Here is a 16,008-nt window from a genome sequence, read left to right as displayed (position 1 = left end):
TGTGTGGAAGAGACTTGGCTAGGGACTTCGAGAAAGAAAATTATTCTTCATAGGAACATCTAGGCAGGATTCTCAAAGACCAGTAGGTCTTCTTCAGGTGAACTCCAACCCACGAACGTTCATCGCTTGGGGAGATTTTCACCCCCTGGTAGAAATCAGGCACTGCCTCCCTCACTACCCTTCTCTGGATCTTGGTCCATCTTTCTGTGGTCTGTGTGTACGTCAAAAACCATAACCAGAAAAGGAGGAAAGCACAGCAAGGAGACTGTCAGCCAGAGCAGAAATAGAAGCACATTGCTGGGAAATCACCATGGAAACGGAGGTAACGAACCCTGAGAAAACAGGGATGAAACAGCCCAAAACCCCAAGAACACAGAGACAGGTATTTAAAGTTACTCGTAATAAAGGGGATTGTACAGTTTAGTCAAGAAAAAAATAGATAATATTAAAACTTGGCAAGTGAAAGAAATGAATAAAGAATTAATATTTATTGAGTTCCTACTATGTGCCTAGCACTTTCTCTCTATTCTCATTTAATCCTATCAACAACCTGGAATGGAAGTTATTATTACTCCTGTTTTATGGACGATGAAAGTAAGGCTATTCAGCTAGTAAGTAGGAGGACTAGAATTCAAATCCTGATCTGTCTTCAAAGCCTACCCTTTCTACATCACTGGGCTGATCAGAGCAGAACAAAGATGCTGTCTGCATACGAACACAGTGACCCAGGGCACTGCATCTTGCAATATGCTTTGACTTGTTTTCCCATTTTGGCTGAAATTATGATGAAACACTAGGCCAAATGTCAAAGTCTAGCCATTTCTAGAATTCCTGTTTTTAGGTCTTTCCAACTATCTGTGAGGACTGGGGTCTTGTCTTCTGCTGCTTGACAGCTTTCATTTCTAGGGGAGAGTGCCTTAGTGTGACACACAAATGACAATCCAGTTGAGAACTATGAAAACAGATTTAGACAAGGCCGTCATCCTACAGACAAACATATGCTCACTCAGTTACACAGGTTTTAAATTGACAAGTGAGATATCCCTGGAAATAGCTGAGAGAACAAGTTCTGGGTAAGGGTCGTCATTCCGTAAAAAGGAGAATGGTTCTGTCTCTTCTGTCACCTTAGGGAATTACTTTGTGCCCTGTCCGTGCCTTCCTCAAATGGTACCCTAATAACATTCAGATTTGATTTATCCTATGCTCCATTTGTCCTGGGAAAGCAGATAACCTAATTGCATTAAGATTATAGGTAAAATGCGGGTATGTAAGTATTTAATGAGGGTCTGAGTGACTGGGTTTAAGTGACATCTGATATTTTTCCCTTTTATCTTTAACTTTCAAATGGTTTTGAAATTATATAACCACATCTCATAACTATAGCAGTTACAAGTACAGGCTTTGGAACTGGGCAGATAGTATTCAAACCCCAACTCTGCCACTTAGTAGCTATGTGACTTTCAACAATTTACTTAACTTTCTGATTTTCAGTTTCCTCACCTGTAAAATGGGTATGATAATAACAAGTTCTACTTCATCAGGTTATTAGAGTGTTATATGAGAATATAATTGTAATATACTTATCCCACTGGCTCGCACATATAAATTTTCAAAATTGATAGCTATTAATATTTTACTTTAAAAATAAGCTGATGACACAAACAAGGCAGGTATTGTTAGCCATCTGGTCCTAAGACAAGAACAGAGATTGAAGTCCCCTGATGTCACAAAGCCTGTAAGAAATGACAGACTGGAGTGGGAATCCAAATGCTCAAACTCCTAGTTCCATTCTGTTTCCTTCACGTGCCACTGCCTCCCTGTGATAGGGGTGGCTTTCTGCAGGGTTGTATCACTTCAGGTGTCTTCTATCTGTAGCATCATTTTGGGTCCTATTAATCTCCAATCAAGCCTGCCCACTCCTGGGCTTGCTCCCTGCTTCTACCGGTTTTCCCTTGTGACTCAGAGGCCGTCTATTTTTAATAGGGGCTGAATAGTGCCCACTGATGCCTGGTACGCAGAAGCGTCTGGTGGGGGCATGTGTAATTAAACATCTCCAGAGGGACGGAGGTGGTTATGTAACTGAATAATTGGAAATTTTTATCTTGCACATATGTGGAAACGACATGCCAAACACTTCCTCCTCTGAGGCAGGTGAACATTCTCAACGTTGAACAGAGAGAGCAAACGATTGGGTGCCTCCCACCCGGTGCCTGATTCACTGGTAGCCCTGGAAGTTTGAGCTTTGCCTGGGCATCTTCATTGTTAGCAGAGGAAGCCACACCTCCACAAGGAGAAAGAGAATAATCAGGTCCTGTCTCCAGTAACTTCCGGGTGTGATAAAAGCAGGCACCTGAGATTGTGCGGCTCAGAAGGAAAGACTCAAGCCTTGGAACCAAATATTCTTGCTTGAGTCCTAGCAATTCCACTTCAAGAATGAGTGACCTTGAGAGACTCAACCTTCCAGGGCTGTCATTTCTTACAGTTTATTGATTGCATTCTCTAAGGCATTTAAGAGATTCCCCTGTCCTTTGTTCTTGTTTTGTTTTGTTTTCTTTGTACTGTATTTCTGTCCAGAAGCTTGGTGAGATTCAGGTTTAATGATTTCTGCAAAACATTTAATTGGTCGGTTTTATAGACTACAATTAGGGGGTGCATAAGGTCTCCTTATCTTTTTGTGATGTTAGCAGCTGCTTATGATAATCGCCTATATTCACTTATTTTATACAGTGATATGCTAATCCTATCAGTTCTCCATAATTTATTAGCTGGAATACGTTACTAAAGAGAACCATCTCCTCACTATTTGTTACCTAGAAGTATAATTCATAAAGCAAAGATAAATGCTGAATTTTTTCCCTATAAGTTTGTTTGCTGTAAGTTTCCCCATAAGTTTTTTCCCTAGCATCATTCAGAGGTGACCATGAGGTTCTGGTTTTTAAGTGTCATTTTGAATTTATGCATTTTACTGTATTCTCTGTGTTTCAATTCATTGCAATTATTAGTCTTATTAAGCTAAATGTGTCACATCTTTGACTAGTGGGAGCTCATTCAAGTTGGCTTTTGCATCATTTTGACATAACCCTGGTAGTCTCTGATAGACTCCTGGTTTCTCATATTAAAAAATCTTCCAATAAAGTCATTTACTTAAAACAAGACATAATTAAAGGTACCTAAAATTTGGGCACCTCTGAAAAGAATGGGAATTTTTTTGTAGGAACTGATATTTAGAAACCACAATCTGGACACTGGGAGTTATTACTACTAAGTTTTCATTGTTTCTAGAACGTGATTTCAGTGGGCAGAGCTAGAAGATCTATACATCATGAGTTCACAGTGTGATACTTCTACTTCATAATGAGGACCACAAGCTTTTGACTAACTTCAACAATCTTACATCTGCAGCTCCTTTTTCTCTTCCCCAAAATTCTAGTTTTAATGACACCAACACAGTTACTCATTTGTGATTCACTATAATAGTCTAAGTATAATAACACAATTGTTACCACCTATAATATGGTTACTGTAAACAGTTTTGACATTCTTCTTGAGCTCTTTTTATCCTTAGGGTATTTCCTTCTGGCAACATGTCGTCAAATTATTGTGCAAAAGGACATCTGACATAGTTCCTCTCTGTGTAGGCTCATTTGTTTGTTTGTCTGCTTGGTTGTTTGTTTTTACAGAGTTTTTTGAGAATAGATTTAGTTTAATAATTAAGTAAAATATTGGAATGATTCTAAAGTTATTTACTTAAAACAAGACATAATTAAAGAAATTTAAATTCTATCCCTATTTTCCCACACCATTCCCTTCCTTTGTCATTTCACAGATTAAAATATAAACCATTTTATAAAATGTAAAATGGTTTATATGTTAATGTTTTAATAAATTAATTAAGAAGGCTGGGTGTGGTGGCTCACACCTGTAATCCCAGCACTTTGGGGGGCCGAGGCGGGTGGATCACGAGGTCAGGAGATCAAGACCATCCTGGCTAACATGGTGAAACCCCGTCTCTACTAAAAATACAAAAAAAATTAGCTGGGCGTGGTGGTGGGCACCTGTGGTCCCAGCTACTCGGGAGGCTGAGGCAGGAGAATGGGGTGAACCCGAGGGGCGGAGCTTGCAGTGAGCTGAGATAGTGCCACTGCACTCCAGCCTGGGCGACAGAGTGAGACTCTGTCTCAAAAAAAAAAAAGAAAAAAAATTAATTAAGAAATATGTGTGTGTGCATGCATGTGGACAGAGAGATCGATCTTCCTTAGATAAACAGTAGCATACTACATACACTTTTCTCCTCTTGGAGACCAGTTCCTTAAAGTATGGAGAGATAGTCTTCATTTCTTTTTAATAGCTGCATCATGTTCAATGATATTTCTGTACTCAAGTTTATTCAGCCAACAAAATGAACATTTGGTTTGTTTTCAGCCTTTGTTATTTAAAATTCTGCTGAATGGATAACCTTGTGCATATGGTCTTTTCATACTTTTGCCATCCACTGAGACTTTAAAATTTTTTTAAAAAGAAAAGAAGCTATCTGAACTGTCTAAGCCCTTGAATTCAGGGAAGCTAACCATGTGTTTACCAGGGTAGCATACTGTTCATGTCAACAGTTAAAGACTGAAATAATGACACACCCAGAACTGCAGTAAAAACGGGCTGTGAGAGGACACTGTGCACCTTCTCATGAGAGGGGAGGCTAGGACAAGAGGGAACCAATGTGTATTGAGTGCCTACCATGTGCCATGTGTTTATCTATAACTTCCTATAATGCCTATTCCACCCCTGCATGGTCACTGATGTTCACATCAATTTCAGAGACAAGGAAACTGAGATGAAGTAACTTGTCCAGGGTCAAAGTATGTAAATGTGGAACTAGAACTCTAAGCTATATCTGTCTAGCAACTAACTCTGTAATCCTTTCACTAATGAGTTCATTTATGTATTCTATATTACCTAGTGGTTAACAACTCAGATTCTATATTCTGATTTTTGAATCAAGTTCAAATCCTGGCTTCCACTAACTCATGTGTGATCTTAGTCAAGTTACTAATTCATGTTTGCTTTGACTTTCTTATCTGTAGAATGAGAAATGATAATAATATCTTCGTATTAGGGCTATTACATGGATTAAAGGATTTAATATATGTATATTGTTTAAAACCATTCCTGGTATATGATAAGCACCATGTAAGTGTTAGCTAGTTTTATTATGATAACTTATTTAATGAGCCAACAAATATTAAGTGCCTGCCCTGTGCCAAACGTGTTACCACATGGTAAGTGTATTCGTATCTCCAGCTGTTGTATATGACGATATACAATAGACTGAGTGTATTAAACAACAGAAATTTATCTTATGGTTCTGGAGGCTGAGAAGTCCGAGGTCAAGATCCGGAAAGGTTTGTTTTCTGATGAGGGCTCTTATCTGGCTTGCAGATGGCTGGCTACCTGCTTGCTTTATTCCCACCTGGCCTTTTTTTAGTGTGTGCATGTGGAGAGAGAAAGAGCAAGTATTCTCATGTCTCTTCCTATAAGGGCAGTAATCTCATCCTGAGGGATACACCAGCATGACCTCATCGACCCTAATTACATCCCAAAGTTTCCATCTCTAAATGTCATCACATTGGGGGTTAGGGCTATGAATCTGAGAGGGACACAGACATTCAGTCTGTAACAGTAAGGATGTAAAGTCGAACAGATAGAAGCACCGCTGACCGTATGATATGGTTTGGCTGTGTTCCCACTCAAATCTCACCCTGAATTATTACAATCCCCACATGTCAAGGGTGGGTCCAGGTGGAGATAACTGAACCATGGGGGCAGTTTCCCCCATACTGTTCTCATGGTAGTGAATGAGTTTCATGAGATCTGATGGTTTTATAAATGGGAGTTCCCCTGCACAAGCTCTCCCTTGCCTGCTGCCATGTAAGAGGTTCCTTTGCTCTTCCTTCATCTTCTGCCATGATTGTGAGGCCTCCTCAGCCATGTGGAACTATAAGTCCACTAAACTTCTTTCCTTTATAAATTACCCAGTCTTGGGTGTATTTTTATTAGCACCACGAGAACAGACTAATACACCATACAACACTGACAGTCTAGTAGAGGACACCAACATTATCAGGTAATCACACAAACAAGTATGAAATCACAGGGGCAATAATGCTGTGAAAGGCAGGCACATATCCCTGTGAAACCTAATCATTCTCTGATCACTTGGCTTCCAACAAAATGCCTCCCAAAATATTCAGATCAGGCTCTGTTTCATTTGTGAAGAGTTCCAGAGAAGCCTTTCCTGCCTCCCAGTTGTCTGTGCCTGAAGCCTACACCTCAGAAGTTTACCTGGTTCTTCTCTTTCTCTCACATGTACTGCAGCTGGAGTACACAGCCCGCCTGGACTTCCTTTGGCGAGTACAGGCCAAAGAGGAGATCAATGAGATGAAGGAGCTGAGGGAACACAATGAGAACATGCTCCGGAATATCTTACCCAGCCACGTGGCCCGCCATTTCCTAGAGAAGGACCGAGACAATGAGGTGAGCCAGGGGCTAGTCTAGCCAGTGAGAAAGGGTGGTGGTGGGTGATGTGCAGTTGTTCACATTGATCCTAAACTCTGGGAGAATTTCACTGTCAGCATGTGTCATCACTGTCACTCATGTGAGTGCATGAGAATGGAGAAACTCCTAGCACTATGAAATTTACACATGGCCTCCCAACCTCAGGCACCTCATCTACAAGATGGATATAATAAGGTCTCCATTGAAAGACTAAATTGGAATTTTAAAGTTTTATGTGCATATGCACGTGTGTGGGTGTGTGTATATATATATGTATATCTATGTGTGTGTATGTGTATGTATGTATGTATACACAACAATTTCACTTCTGGGTATATACCCAAAATAATTGAAAGAAGGGTCTCAAAGAGATATTTATATATCTAGAAGCATTATTTACAATAGCCAAAAAGTTGAAGCAGCCACAAGGGTCCATTGATGGATGAATAGATAAACAAAATGTGATATATACATAAAGTGGAATATTATTCAGGCTTTAAAAAGAAGGGAATTCTCACACATGCTACAGCAATGGATGAATTTTGAATACATTATCCTAAGTAAAATGGGCCAGTCACAAAAAATAAATACTATATTATTCCACTTATATAATGTACCTAGAGTGTTCAAATTCATAGAGATGAAAAGTAGAATGGTGGTTGCCAAGGGCTGGAGGGAGAGGAGAATGGGAGTTATTGTTTCATGGGTGCAGAATTTCAGTTTTGCAAGATCACAAGAATTCCAGAGATAGATGATGAAGATGGTTACACAACAATGTGACTATACTTAATGCCACTAAACTATACACTTAAAAATGGTCAAGATGGCTGGGCGCAGTGGCTCACACCTATAATCCCAGCATTTTAGGAGGCTGAGGCAGGTGGACCACGAGGTCAGGAGTTTAAGACCAGCCTGGCCAAGATGGTGAAACCCCGTCTCTACTAAAAAATACAAAAATTAGCCGAGTATGGTGGCAGTCACCTGTAATTCCAGCTACTTGGGAGGCTAAGGCAAGAGAATCACTTAAACCTGGGGGGCAGAGGTTGCAGTGAGTCGAGATTGTGCCACTGCACTCCAGCCTGGGCGACAGAGTGAGAATCCATCTCAAAAAAAAAAAAAGGTCAAGATGGTAAATTGTATGTTATATGCATTTTACCACAATTAAAAATAATAATAGAGAAATAATTTATGGGGAGGAGGAGGAGCCAAGATGGCTGAATAGGAACAGCTCCGGTCTACAGCTCCCAGCGTGAGCAACACAGAAGACAGGTGATTTCTGCATTTCCATCTGAGGTACCAGGTTCATCTCACTAGGGAGTGCCAGACAGTGGGCGCAGGTCAGTGGGTGTGCGCACCGTGCGCGAGCCGAAGAAGGGCGAGGCATTGCCTCACTCGGGAAGTGCAAGGGGTCAGGGAGTTCCCTTTCCTAGTCAAAGAAAGGGGTGACAGACGGCACCGGGAAAATCGGGTCACTCCCACCCGAATACTGCGCTTTTCCGACAGGCTTAAAAAATGGTGCAACAGGACATTATATCCCACACCTGGCTCAGAGGGTCCTACGCCCACGGAGTCTCACTGGTTGCTAGCACAGCAGTCTGAGATCAAACTGCAAGGCAGCAGTGAGGCTGGGGGAGGGGCGCCCACCTTTGCCCAGGCTTGCTTAGGTAAACAAAGCAGCTGGGAAGCTCGAACTGGGTGGAGCCCACCACAGCTCAAGGAGGCCTGCCTGCCTCTGTAGGCTCCACCTCTGGGGGCAGGGCACAGACAAACAAAAAGACAGCAATAACCTCTGCAGACTTAAATGTCCCTGTCTGACAGCTTTGAAGAGAGCAGTGGTTCTCCCAGCATGCAGCTGGAGATCTGAGAACGGGCAGACTGCCTCCTCAAGTGGGTCCCTGACCCCTGACCCCCGAGCAGCCTAACTGGGAGGCACCCCCCAGCAGGGGCAGACTGACACCTCACACGGCCAGCCAGGTACTCCAACAGACCTGCAGCTGAGGGTCCTGTCTGTTAGAAGGAAAACTAACAAACAGAAAGGACATCCACACCAAAAACCCATCTACATCATCATCATCAAAGACCAAAAGTAGATAAAACCACAAAGATGGGGAAAAAACAGAGCAGAAAAACTGGAAACTCTAAAAAGCAGAGTGCCTCTCCTCCTCCAAAGGAACGCAGTTCCTCACCAGCAACGGAACAAAGCTGGACGGAGAATGACTTTGACGAGCTGAGAGAAGAAGGCTTCAGACGATCAAATTACTCCGACCTACGGGAGGATATTCAAACCAAAGGCAAAGAAGTTGAAAACTTTGAAAAAAATTTAGAAGAATCTATAACTAGAATAACCAATACAGAGAAGTGCTTAAAGGAGCTGATGGAGCTGAAAACCAAGGCTCTAGAACTACGTGAAGAATGCAGAAGCCTCAGGAGCCAACGTGATCAACTGGAAGAAAGGGTATCAGCCCTGGAAGATGAAATGAATGAAATGAAGCGAGAAGGGAAGTTTAGAGAAAAAAGAATAAAAAGAAACGAGCAAAGCCTCCAAAAAATATCGGACTATGTGAAAAGACCAAACCTACGTCTGATTGGTGTACCTGAAAGTGACGGGGAGAATGGAACCAAGTTGGAAAACACTCTGCAGGATATTGTCCAGGAGAACTTCCCCAATCTAGCAAGGCAGGCCAACATTCAGATTCAGGAAATACAGAGAATGCCACAAAGATACTGCTGGAGGAGAGCAACTCCAAGACACATAATTGTCAGATTCACCAAAGTTGAAATGAAGGAAAAAATGTTAAGGGCAGCCAGAGAGAAAGGTCGGGTTACCCTCAAAGGGAAGCCCATCAGACTAACAGCGGATCTCTCGGCAGAAACTCTACAAGCCAGAAGAGAGTGGGGGCCAATATTCAACATTCTTAAAGAAAAGAATTTTCAACCCAGAATTTCATATCCAGCCAAACTGAGCTTCATAAGTGAAGGAGAAATAAAATACTTTACAGACAAGCAAATGCTGAGAGATTTTGTCACCACCAGGCCTGCCCTAAAAGAGCTCCTGAAGGAAGCGCTAAACATGGAAAGGAACAACTGGTACCAGCCGCTGCAAAATCATGCCAAAATGTAAAGACCATCGAGACTAGGAAGAGACTGCATCAACTAACAAGCAAAATAACCAGCTAACATCATAATGACAGGATCAAATTCACACATAACAATATTAACTTTAAATGTAAATGGACTAAATGCTCCAATTAAAAGACACAGACTGGCAAATTGGATAAAGACTCTAGACCCATCAGTGTGCTGTATTCAGGAAACCCATCTCATGTGCACAGACACACATAGGCTCAAAATAAAAGGATGGAGGAAGATCTACCAAGCAAATGGAAAGCAAAAAAAGGCAGGGGTTGCAATCCTAGTCTCTGATAAAACAGACTTTAAACCAACAAAGATCAAAAGAGACAAAGAAGGCCATTACATAATGGTAAAGGGATCAATTCAACAAGAAGAGCAAACTATCCTAAATATATATGCATCCAATACAGGAGCACCCAGATTCATAAAGCAAGTCCTGAATGACCTACAAAGAGACTTAGACTCCCACACAGTAATAATGGGAGACTTTAACACCCCACCGTCAACATTACACAGATCAACGAGACAGAAAGTCAACAAGGATACCCAGGAATTGAACTCAGCTCTGCACCAAGCGGACCTAATAGACATCTACAGAACTCTCCACCACAAATCAACAGAATATACATTTTTTTCAGCACCACACCACACCTATTCCAAAATTGACCACATACTTGGAAGTAAAGCTCTCCTCAGCAAATGTAAAAGAACAGAAAATATAACAAACTATCTCTCAGATCACAGTGCAATCAAGCTAGAACTCAGGATTAAGAATCTCACTGAAAACCACTCAACTGCATGGAAACTGAACAACCTGCTCCTGAATGACTACTGGGTACATAACAAAATGAAGGCAGAAATAAAGATGTTCTTTGAAACCAATGAGAACCAAGACACAACATACCAGAATCTCTGGGATGCATTCAAAGCAGTGTGTAGAGGGAAATTTATAGCACTAAATGCCCACAAGAGAAAGCAGGAAAGATCCAAAATTGACACCCTAACATCACAATTAAAAGAGCTAGAAAAGCAAGAGCAAACACATTCAAAAGCTAGCAGAAGGCAAGAAATAACTAAAATCAGAGCAGAACTGAAGGAAATAGAGACACAAAAAACCCTTCAAAAAATTAATGAATGCAGGAGCTGGTTTTTTGAAAGGATCAACAAAATTGATAGACCACTAGCAAGACTAATAAAGAAAAAAAGACAGAAGAATCAAATAGACACAATAAAAAATGATAAAGGGGATATCACCACCGATCCCACAGAAATACAAACTACCATCAGAGAATACTACAAACACCTCTACGCAAATAAACTAGAAAATCTAGAAGAAATGGATAAATTCCTCAACACATACACTCTCCCAAGACCAAACCAGGAAGAAGTTGAATCTCTGAATAGACCAATAACAGGAGCTGAAATTGTGGCAATAATCAATAGCTTACCAACCAAAAAGAGTCCAGGACCAGATGGATTCACAGCTGAATTCTACCAGAGGTACAAGGAGGAACTGGTACCACTCCTTCTGAAACTATTCCAATCAATAGAAAAAGAGGGAATCCTCCCTAACTCATTTTATGAGGCCAGCATCGTCCTGATACCAAAGCCTGGCAGAGACACAACCAAAAAAGAGAATTTTAGACCAATATCCTTGATGAACATTGATGCAAAAATCCTCAATAAAATACTGGAAAACCGAATCCAGCAGCACATCAAAAAGCTTATCCACCATGATCAAGTGGGCTTCATCCCTGGGATGCAAGGCTGGTTCAATATACACAAATCAATAAATGTAATCCAGCATATAAACAGAACCAAAGACAAAAACCACATGATTATCTCAATAGATGCAGAAAAGGCCTTTGATAAAATTCAACAACCCTTCATGCTAAAAACTCTCAATAAATTAGGTATTGATGGGACGTATCTCAAAATAATAAGAGCTATCTATGACAAACCCACAGCCAATATCATACTGAATGTGCAAAAACTGGAAGCATTCCCTTTGAAAACTGGCACAAGACAGGGATGCCCTCTCTCACCACTCCTATGCAACATAGTGTTGGAAGTTCTGGCCAGGGCAATTAGGCAGGAGAAGGAAACAATGGATATTCAATTAGGAAAAGAGGAAGTCAAATTGTCCCTGTTTGCAGATGACATGATTGTATATCTAGAAAACCCCATTGTCTCAGCCCAAAATCTCCTTAAGCTGATAAGCAACTTCAGCAAAGTCTCAGGATACAAAATCAATGTACAAAAATCACAAGCATTCTTATACATCAACAACAGACAAACAGAGAGCGAAATCATGAGTGAACTCCCATTCACAATTGCTTCAAAGAGAATAAAATACCTAGGAATCCAACTTACAAGGGATGTGAAGGACCTCTTCAAGGAGAACTACAAACCACTGCTCAAGGAAATAAAAGAGGATACAAACAAATGGAAGAACATTCCATGCTCATGGGTAGGAAGAATCAATATCATGAAAATGGCCATACTGCCCAAGGTAATTCATAGATTCAATGCCATCCCCATCAAGCTACTAATGACTTTCTTCACAGAATTGGAAAAAACTACTTTAAAGTTCATATGGAACCAAAAAAGAGCCCACATCGCCAAGTCAATCCTAAGCCAAAAGAACAAAGCTGGAGGCATCAGGCTACCTGATTTCAAACTATACTACAAGGCTACAGTAACAAAAACAGCATGGTACTGGTACCAAAACAGAGATATACATCAATGGAACAGAACAGAGCCCTCAGAAATAACGCCGCATATCTACAACTATCTGATCTTTGACAAATCTGAGAAAAACAAGCAATGGGGAAAGGATTCCCTATTTAATAAATGGTGCTGGGAAAACTGGCTAGCCATATGTAGAAAGCTGAAACTAGATCCCTTCCTTACACCTTATATAAAAATCAATTCAAGATGGATTAAAGACTTAAACGTTAGACCTAAAACCATAAAAACCCTAGAAGAAAACCTAGGCATTACCATTCAGGACATAGGCATGGGCAAGGACTTCATGTCTAAAACACCAAAAGCAATGGCAACAAAAGCCAAAATTGACAAATGGGATCTAATTAAACTAAAGAGCTTCTGCACAGCAAAAGAAACTACCATCAGAGCGAACAGGCAACCTACAGAATGAGAAAAAAGTTTTGCAATCTACTCATCTGACAAAGGGCTAATATCCAGAATCTACAAAGAACTCAAACCAATTTACAAGAAAAAATCAAACAACCCCATCAACAAGTGGGCGAAGGATATGAACAGACACTTCTCAAAAGAAGACATTTACGCAGCCAACAGACACATGAAAAAATGCTCATCATCACTGGCCATCAGAGAAATGCAAATCAAAACCACAATGAGATACCATCTCACACCAGTTAGAATGGCAATCATTAAAAAGTCAGAAAACAACAGGTGCTGGAGAGGATGTGGAGAAATAGGAACACTTTTACACTGTTGGTGGGACTGTAAACTAGTTCAACCATTGTGGAAGTCAGTGTGGTGATTCCTCAGGGATCTAGAACTAGAAATACCATTTGACCCAGCCATCCCATTACTGGGTATATACCCAAAGTACTATAAATCATGCTGCTATAAAGACACATGCACATATGTTTATTGCGGCATTATTCACAATAGCAAAGACTTGGAACCAACCCAAATGTCCAACAATGATAGACTGGATTAAGAAAATATGGCACATATACACCATGGAATACTATGCAGCCATAAAAAATGATGAGTTCATGTCCTTTGTAGGGACATGGATGAAATTGGAAATCATCATTCTCAGTAAACTATCACAAGAACAAAAAACCAAACACCACATATTCTCACTCATAGGTGGGAATTGAACAATGAGAACACATGGACACAGGAAGGGGAACGTCACACTCTGGGGACTGTTGTGGGGTGGGGGGGAGGGGGGAGGGATAGCATTGGGAGATATACCTAATGCTAGATGACGAGTTAGTGGGTGCAGCGCACCAGCATGGCACATGTATACATACGTAACTAACCTGCACATTGCGCACATGTACCCTAAAACCTAAAGTATTATAATAAATAAATAAAATAATAGTAATAAAATATACGTATGTATATATACATAAATGTGTGTATGCCTATATGTGTGATACATGTGTGTGTATTTATATATCTATATACACATATATGCACATATACATACATATGTGTGTATATATCTTGTTAGCCCATTGCCTAGCCTGTAGCAAATGCTCAGAAATGCTCTTTTTACTTAAAACTGTTTTTTCTTATTACATTATGAAGGCAGTCTAGAAGTCTGAAATCAAGGTGCTGGGAGTCTCATGCCCTCTCCAGAGGGTCTGGGGGAGAATCTCTCCTTGGCTTTTCCAGCTTCTGTTAGGCCCAGGAGTCGCTTGGCTGTGGCCACTTGGCTCTAATTTCTCAATCTTCACACAGCCCTTCTTAAAAGGACAAGTGCACTCTCCCTTTAAGAACACCAGTCAGATTTAGGGCTTACCCTAATTCAGTATGACCTCATCTCAATTACACCTGCAAAGACCCTATTTCCAAATAGTACCATGTTGGACATGACTGTTGAGGGGAGCATGAGTGTTGGTGGCAGGAGGCACTAGGCACTATTCGGACCACTAGAAGGAGGAAGGGTCATATGGTGAGTGCTGTGAAGGGAAACCCTAGACAAATCCTAATGGTCAAGCTCCATGGGCGATGGTCACTTCCACATAGAATGGGAGCCTTTGGAAGTTTTAAGTGTAACCTAGTCAGTTGGCTGCTGATAGTGGATAGGAGGATCATGCGACAAAAAGCCAGGCAGGAGACTCTAAAAGGGCCCAGGCAAGACCCTGGTGATGAGGCCTAGGATGGTGGCAGTGGAGATGGAGAGAAGGAGATGAATTACAGACACATCTAGGATATAGAATCAATAGTTCTTGATAGTGGAGCAGATGTGGGAGGTGAGAAATGACAAAATCAAATGATTTGGTTCCCCCTCTAACCTTCAAGGGAAAGTAACTCAAAAGGGAACTGAAGGTGTCTTTGAAAGTCCGAAGTGGCATTATTATGTGAATGGGCTTGGTCTTACTCTGTGAGACTCCCAAGGGAAGGTCTAGAACCACGGACTGGCCCACAGGGGACATCTTTGGGTTTCATGTTAGGAGGAGCCTTACGAGGACAGAGCCATCAGGCCATCTCATCCTCCTAACACAGTGAGATCCACAAGGCAGGGACTACTGTGCATGGCTGTGGCCCATGCTTTCAAAATCCCTGTGGATGAACTGGAGTAGTGGGCTCTCTTGCTGAGGCCTTTAACTTGGGAAAGCTAACCCCTTGCTGAGGATGCTACAAAAGCAATATGGATTGTCTGAGAGGCAGGGATAATACAGCTCTTCCAGGACCAGATTTTCAGACTGAGCTAAACAGGAAATGAAAAACCCTTGGGACAAGAATTACAAACTCTAAGACCCTGAGACAAATCTGACCAATGAGCCAGTTGGCTTGGACAGTGGGTTAGTTGATTGATTTATATTTAATTTATGAATGTGATGCCTTTATGCATAAAATGGGCTCTTCAGTTTACCCATCTGTACCCTGCCATTTGTTACCTGTAGGGCCCCTAAAACCATTGGGGTTTGTGATCCTTGCCTTAGGACCATAGAGGGCAGAGCTAGGAGAGAATGATGAGGTCCATTTTTCATCCAAGCCACTGAAGAAAAAACCGGTGGAAGAAAAGCCAAGGGAATGAGTAATCAGCCACTGGAATAATCAGATCTTGATGTACTCAGGTCTTTGAGAGTCTCTTGGGTGCAGAGACTCCACCCTCCTCAACGGATGGAGTTCCCTGAAATTGGGCTCAGGCCTGGTTTCCTCAAGGTTCCCTAAGGTCAGTGTCTTTGTTGCAAGAGCTTCTTGATGAAGCCATGGAAGCAGATAGAATATCAGCGTGTATCAACCATGACCACCAGATGGAGACGATAAAACCCCACATGTAAAATCCAAAGAGAAATGAGAAAAAAACAGCTTTTTAATCAAGACACCGAAACAATGAGGCACATAGGACCAGTGGAGAAGAGCAAGGACATACTGGTTTCATCCTGAAAGGAAGGAAACCAACCAGAGATGCATGCTGAGACTCCAGGTCATCAGCTGTCATTCAGGCCAAAACCCTGCTGAGCAAAATAAAGAACTGCTTCAGCATTAATCGCATGTATAAGACATCTTGTCAGGATTATTTGAGATTTTATAAATATTTAAACAGTTCACACTGGACTAGGATTAAACACCAATTATGGTTATATTGCC

The 16,008-nt window shown here is 41.3% G+C and overlaps 1 protein-coding gene across 3 annotated transcripts in view; it reads left to right on the top strand.

Moving 5' to 3' along the window:
- ADCY8 (adenylate cyclase 8) overlaps positions 1-16,008 on the top strand; it is a 260,213-nt gene that overhangs the window by 214,629 nt on the left and 29,576 nt on the right. For all 3 annotated transcript variants that reach the window (XM_054499607.2, XM_054499609.2, XM_054499608.2), the window contains one exon: positions 6,370-6,528. In XM_054499607.2, coding sequence (XP_054355582.1) covers positions 6,370-6,528 — 159 coding nt within the window. The remainder of the gene's footprint in view (positions 1-6,369; positions 6,529-16,008) is intronic.

The sequence above is a fragment of the Pongo pygmaeus genome, chromosome 7 (genome assembly GCF_028885625.2).
Source record: "Pongo pygmaeus isolate AG05252 chromosome 7, NHGRI_mPonPyg2-v2.0_pri, whole genome shotgun sequence".
NCBI classification, from domain to species: domain Eukaryota; kingdom Metazoa; phylum Chordata; class Mammalia; order Primates; family Hominidae; genus Pongo; species Pongo pygmaeus.
The sequence above is the reverse complement of the archived record's forward strand: the minus strand, read 5'-3'. Positions and strand labels throughout refer to the sequence as shown.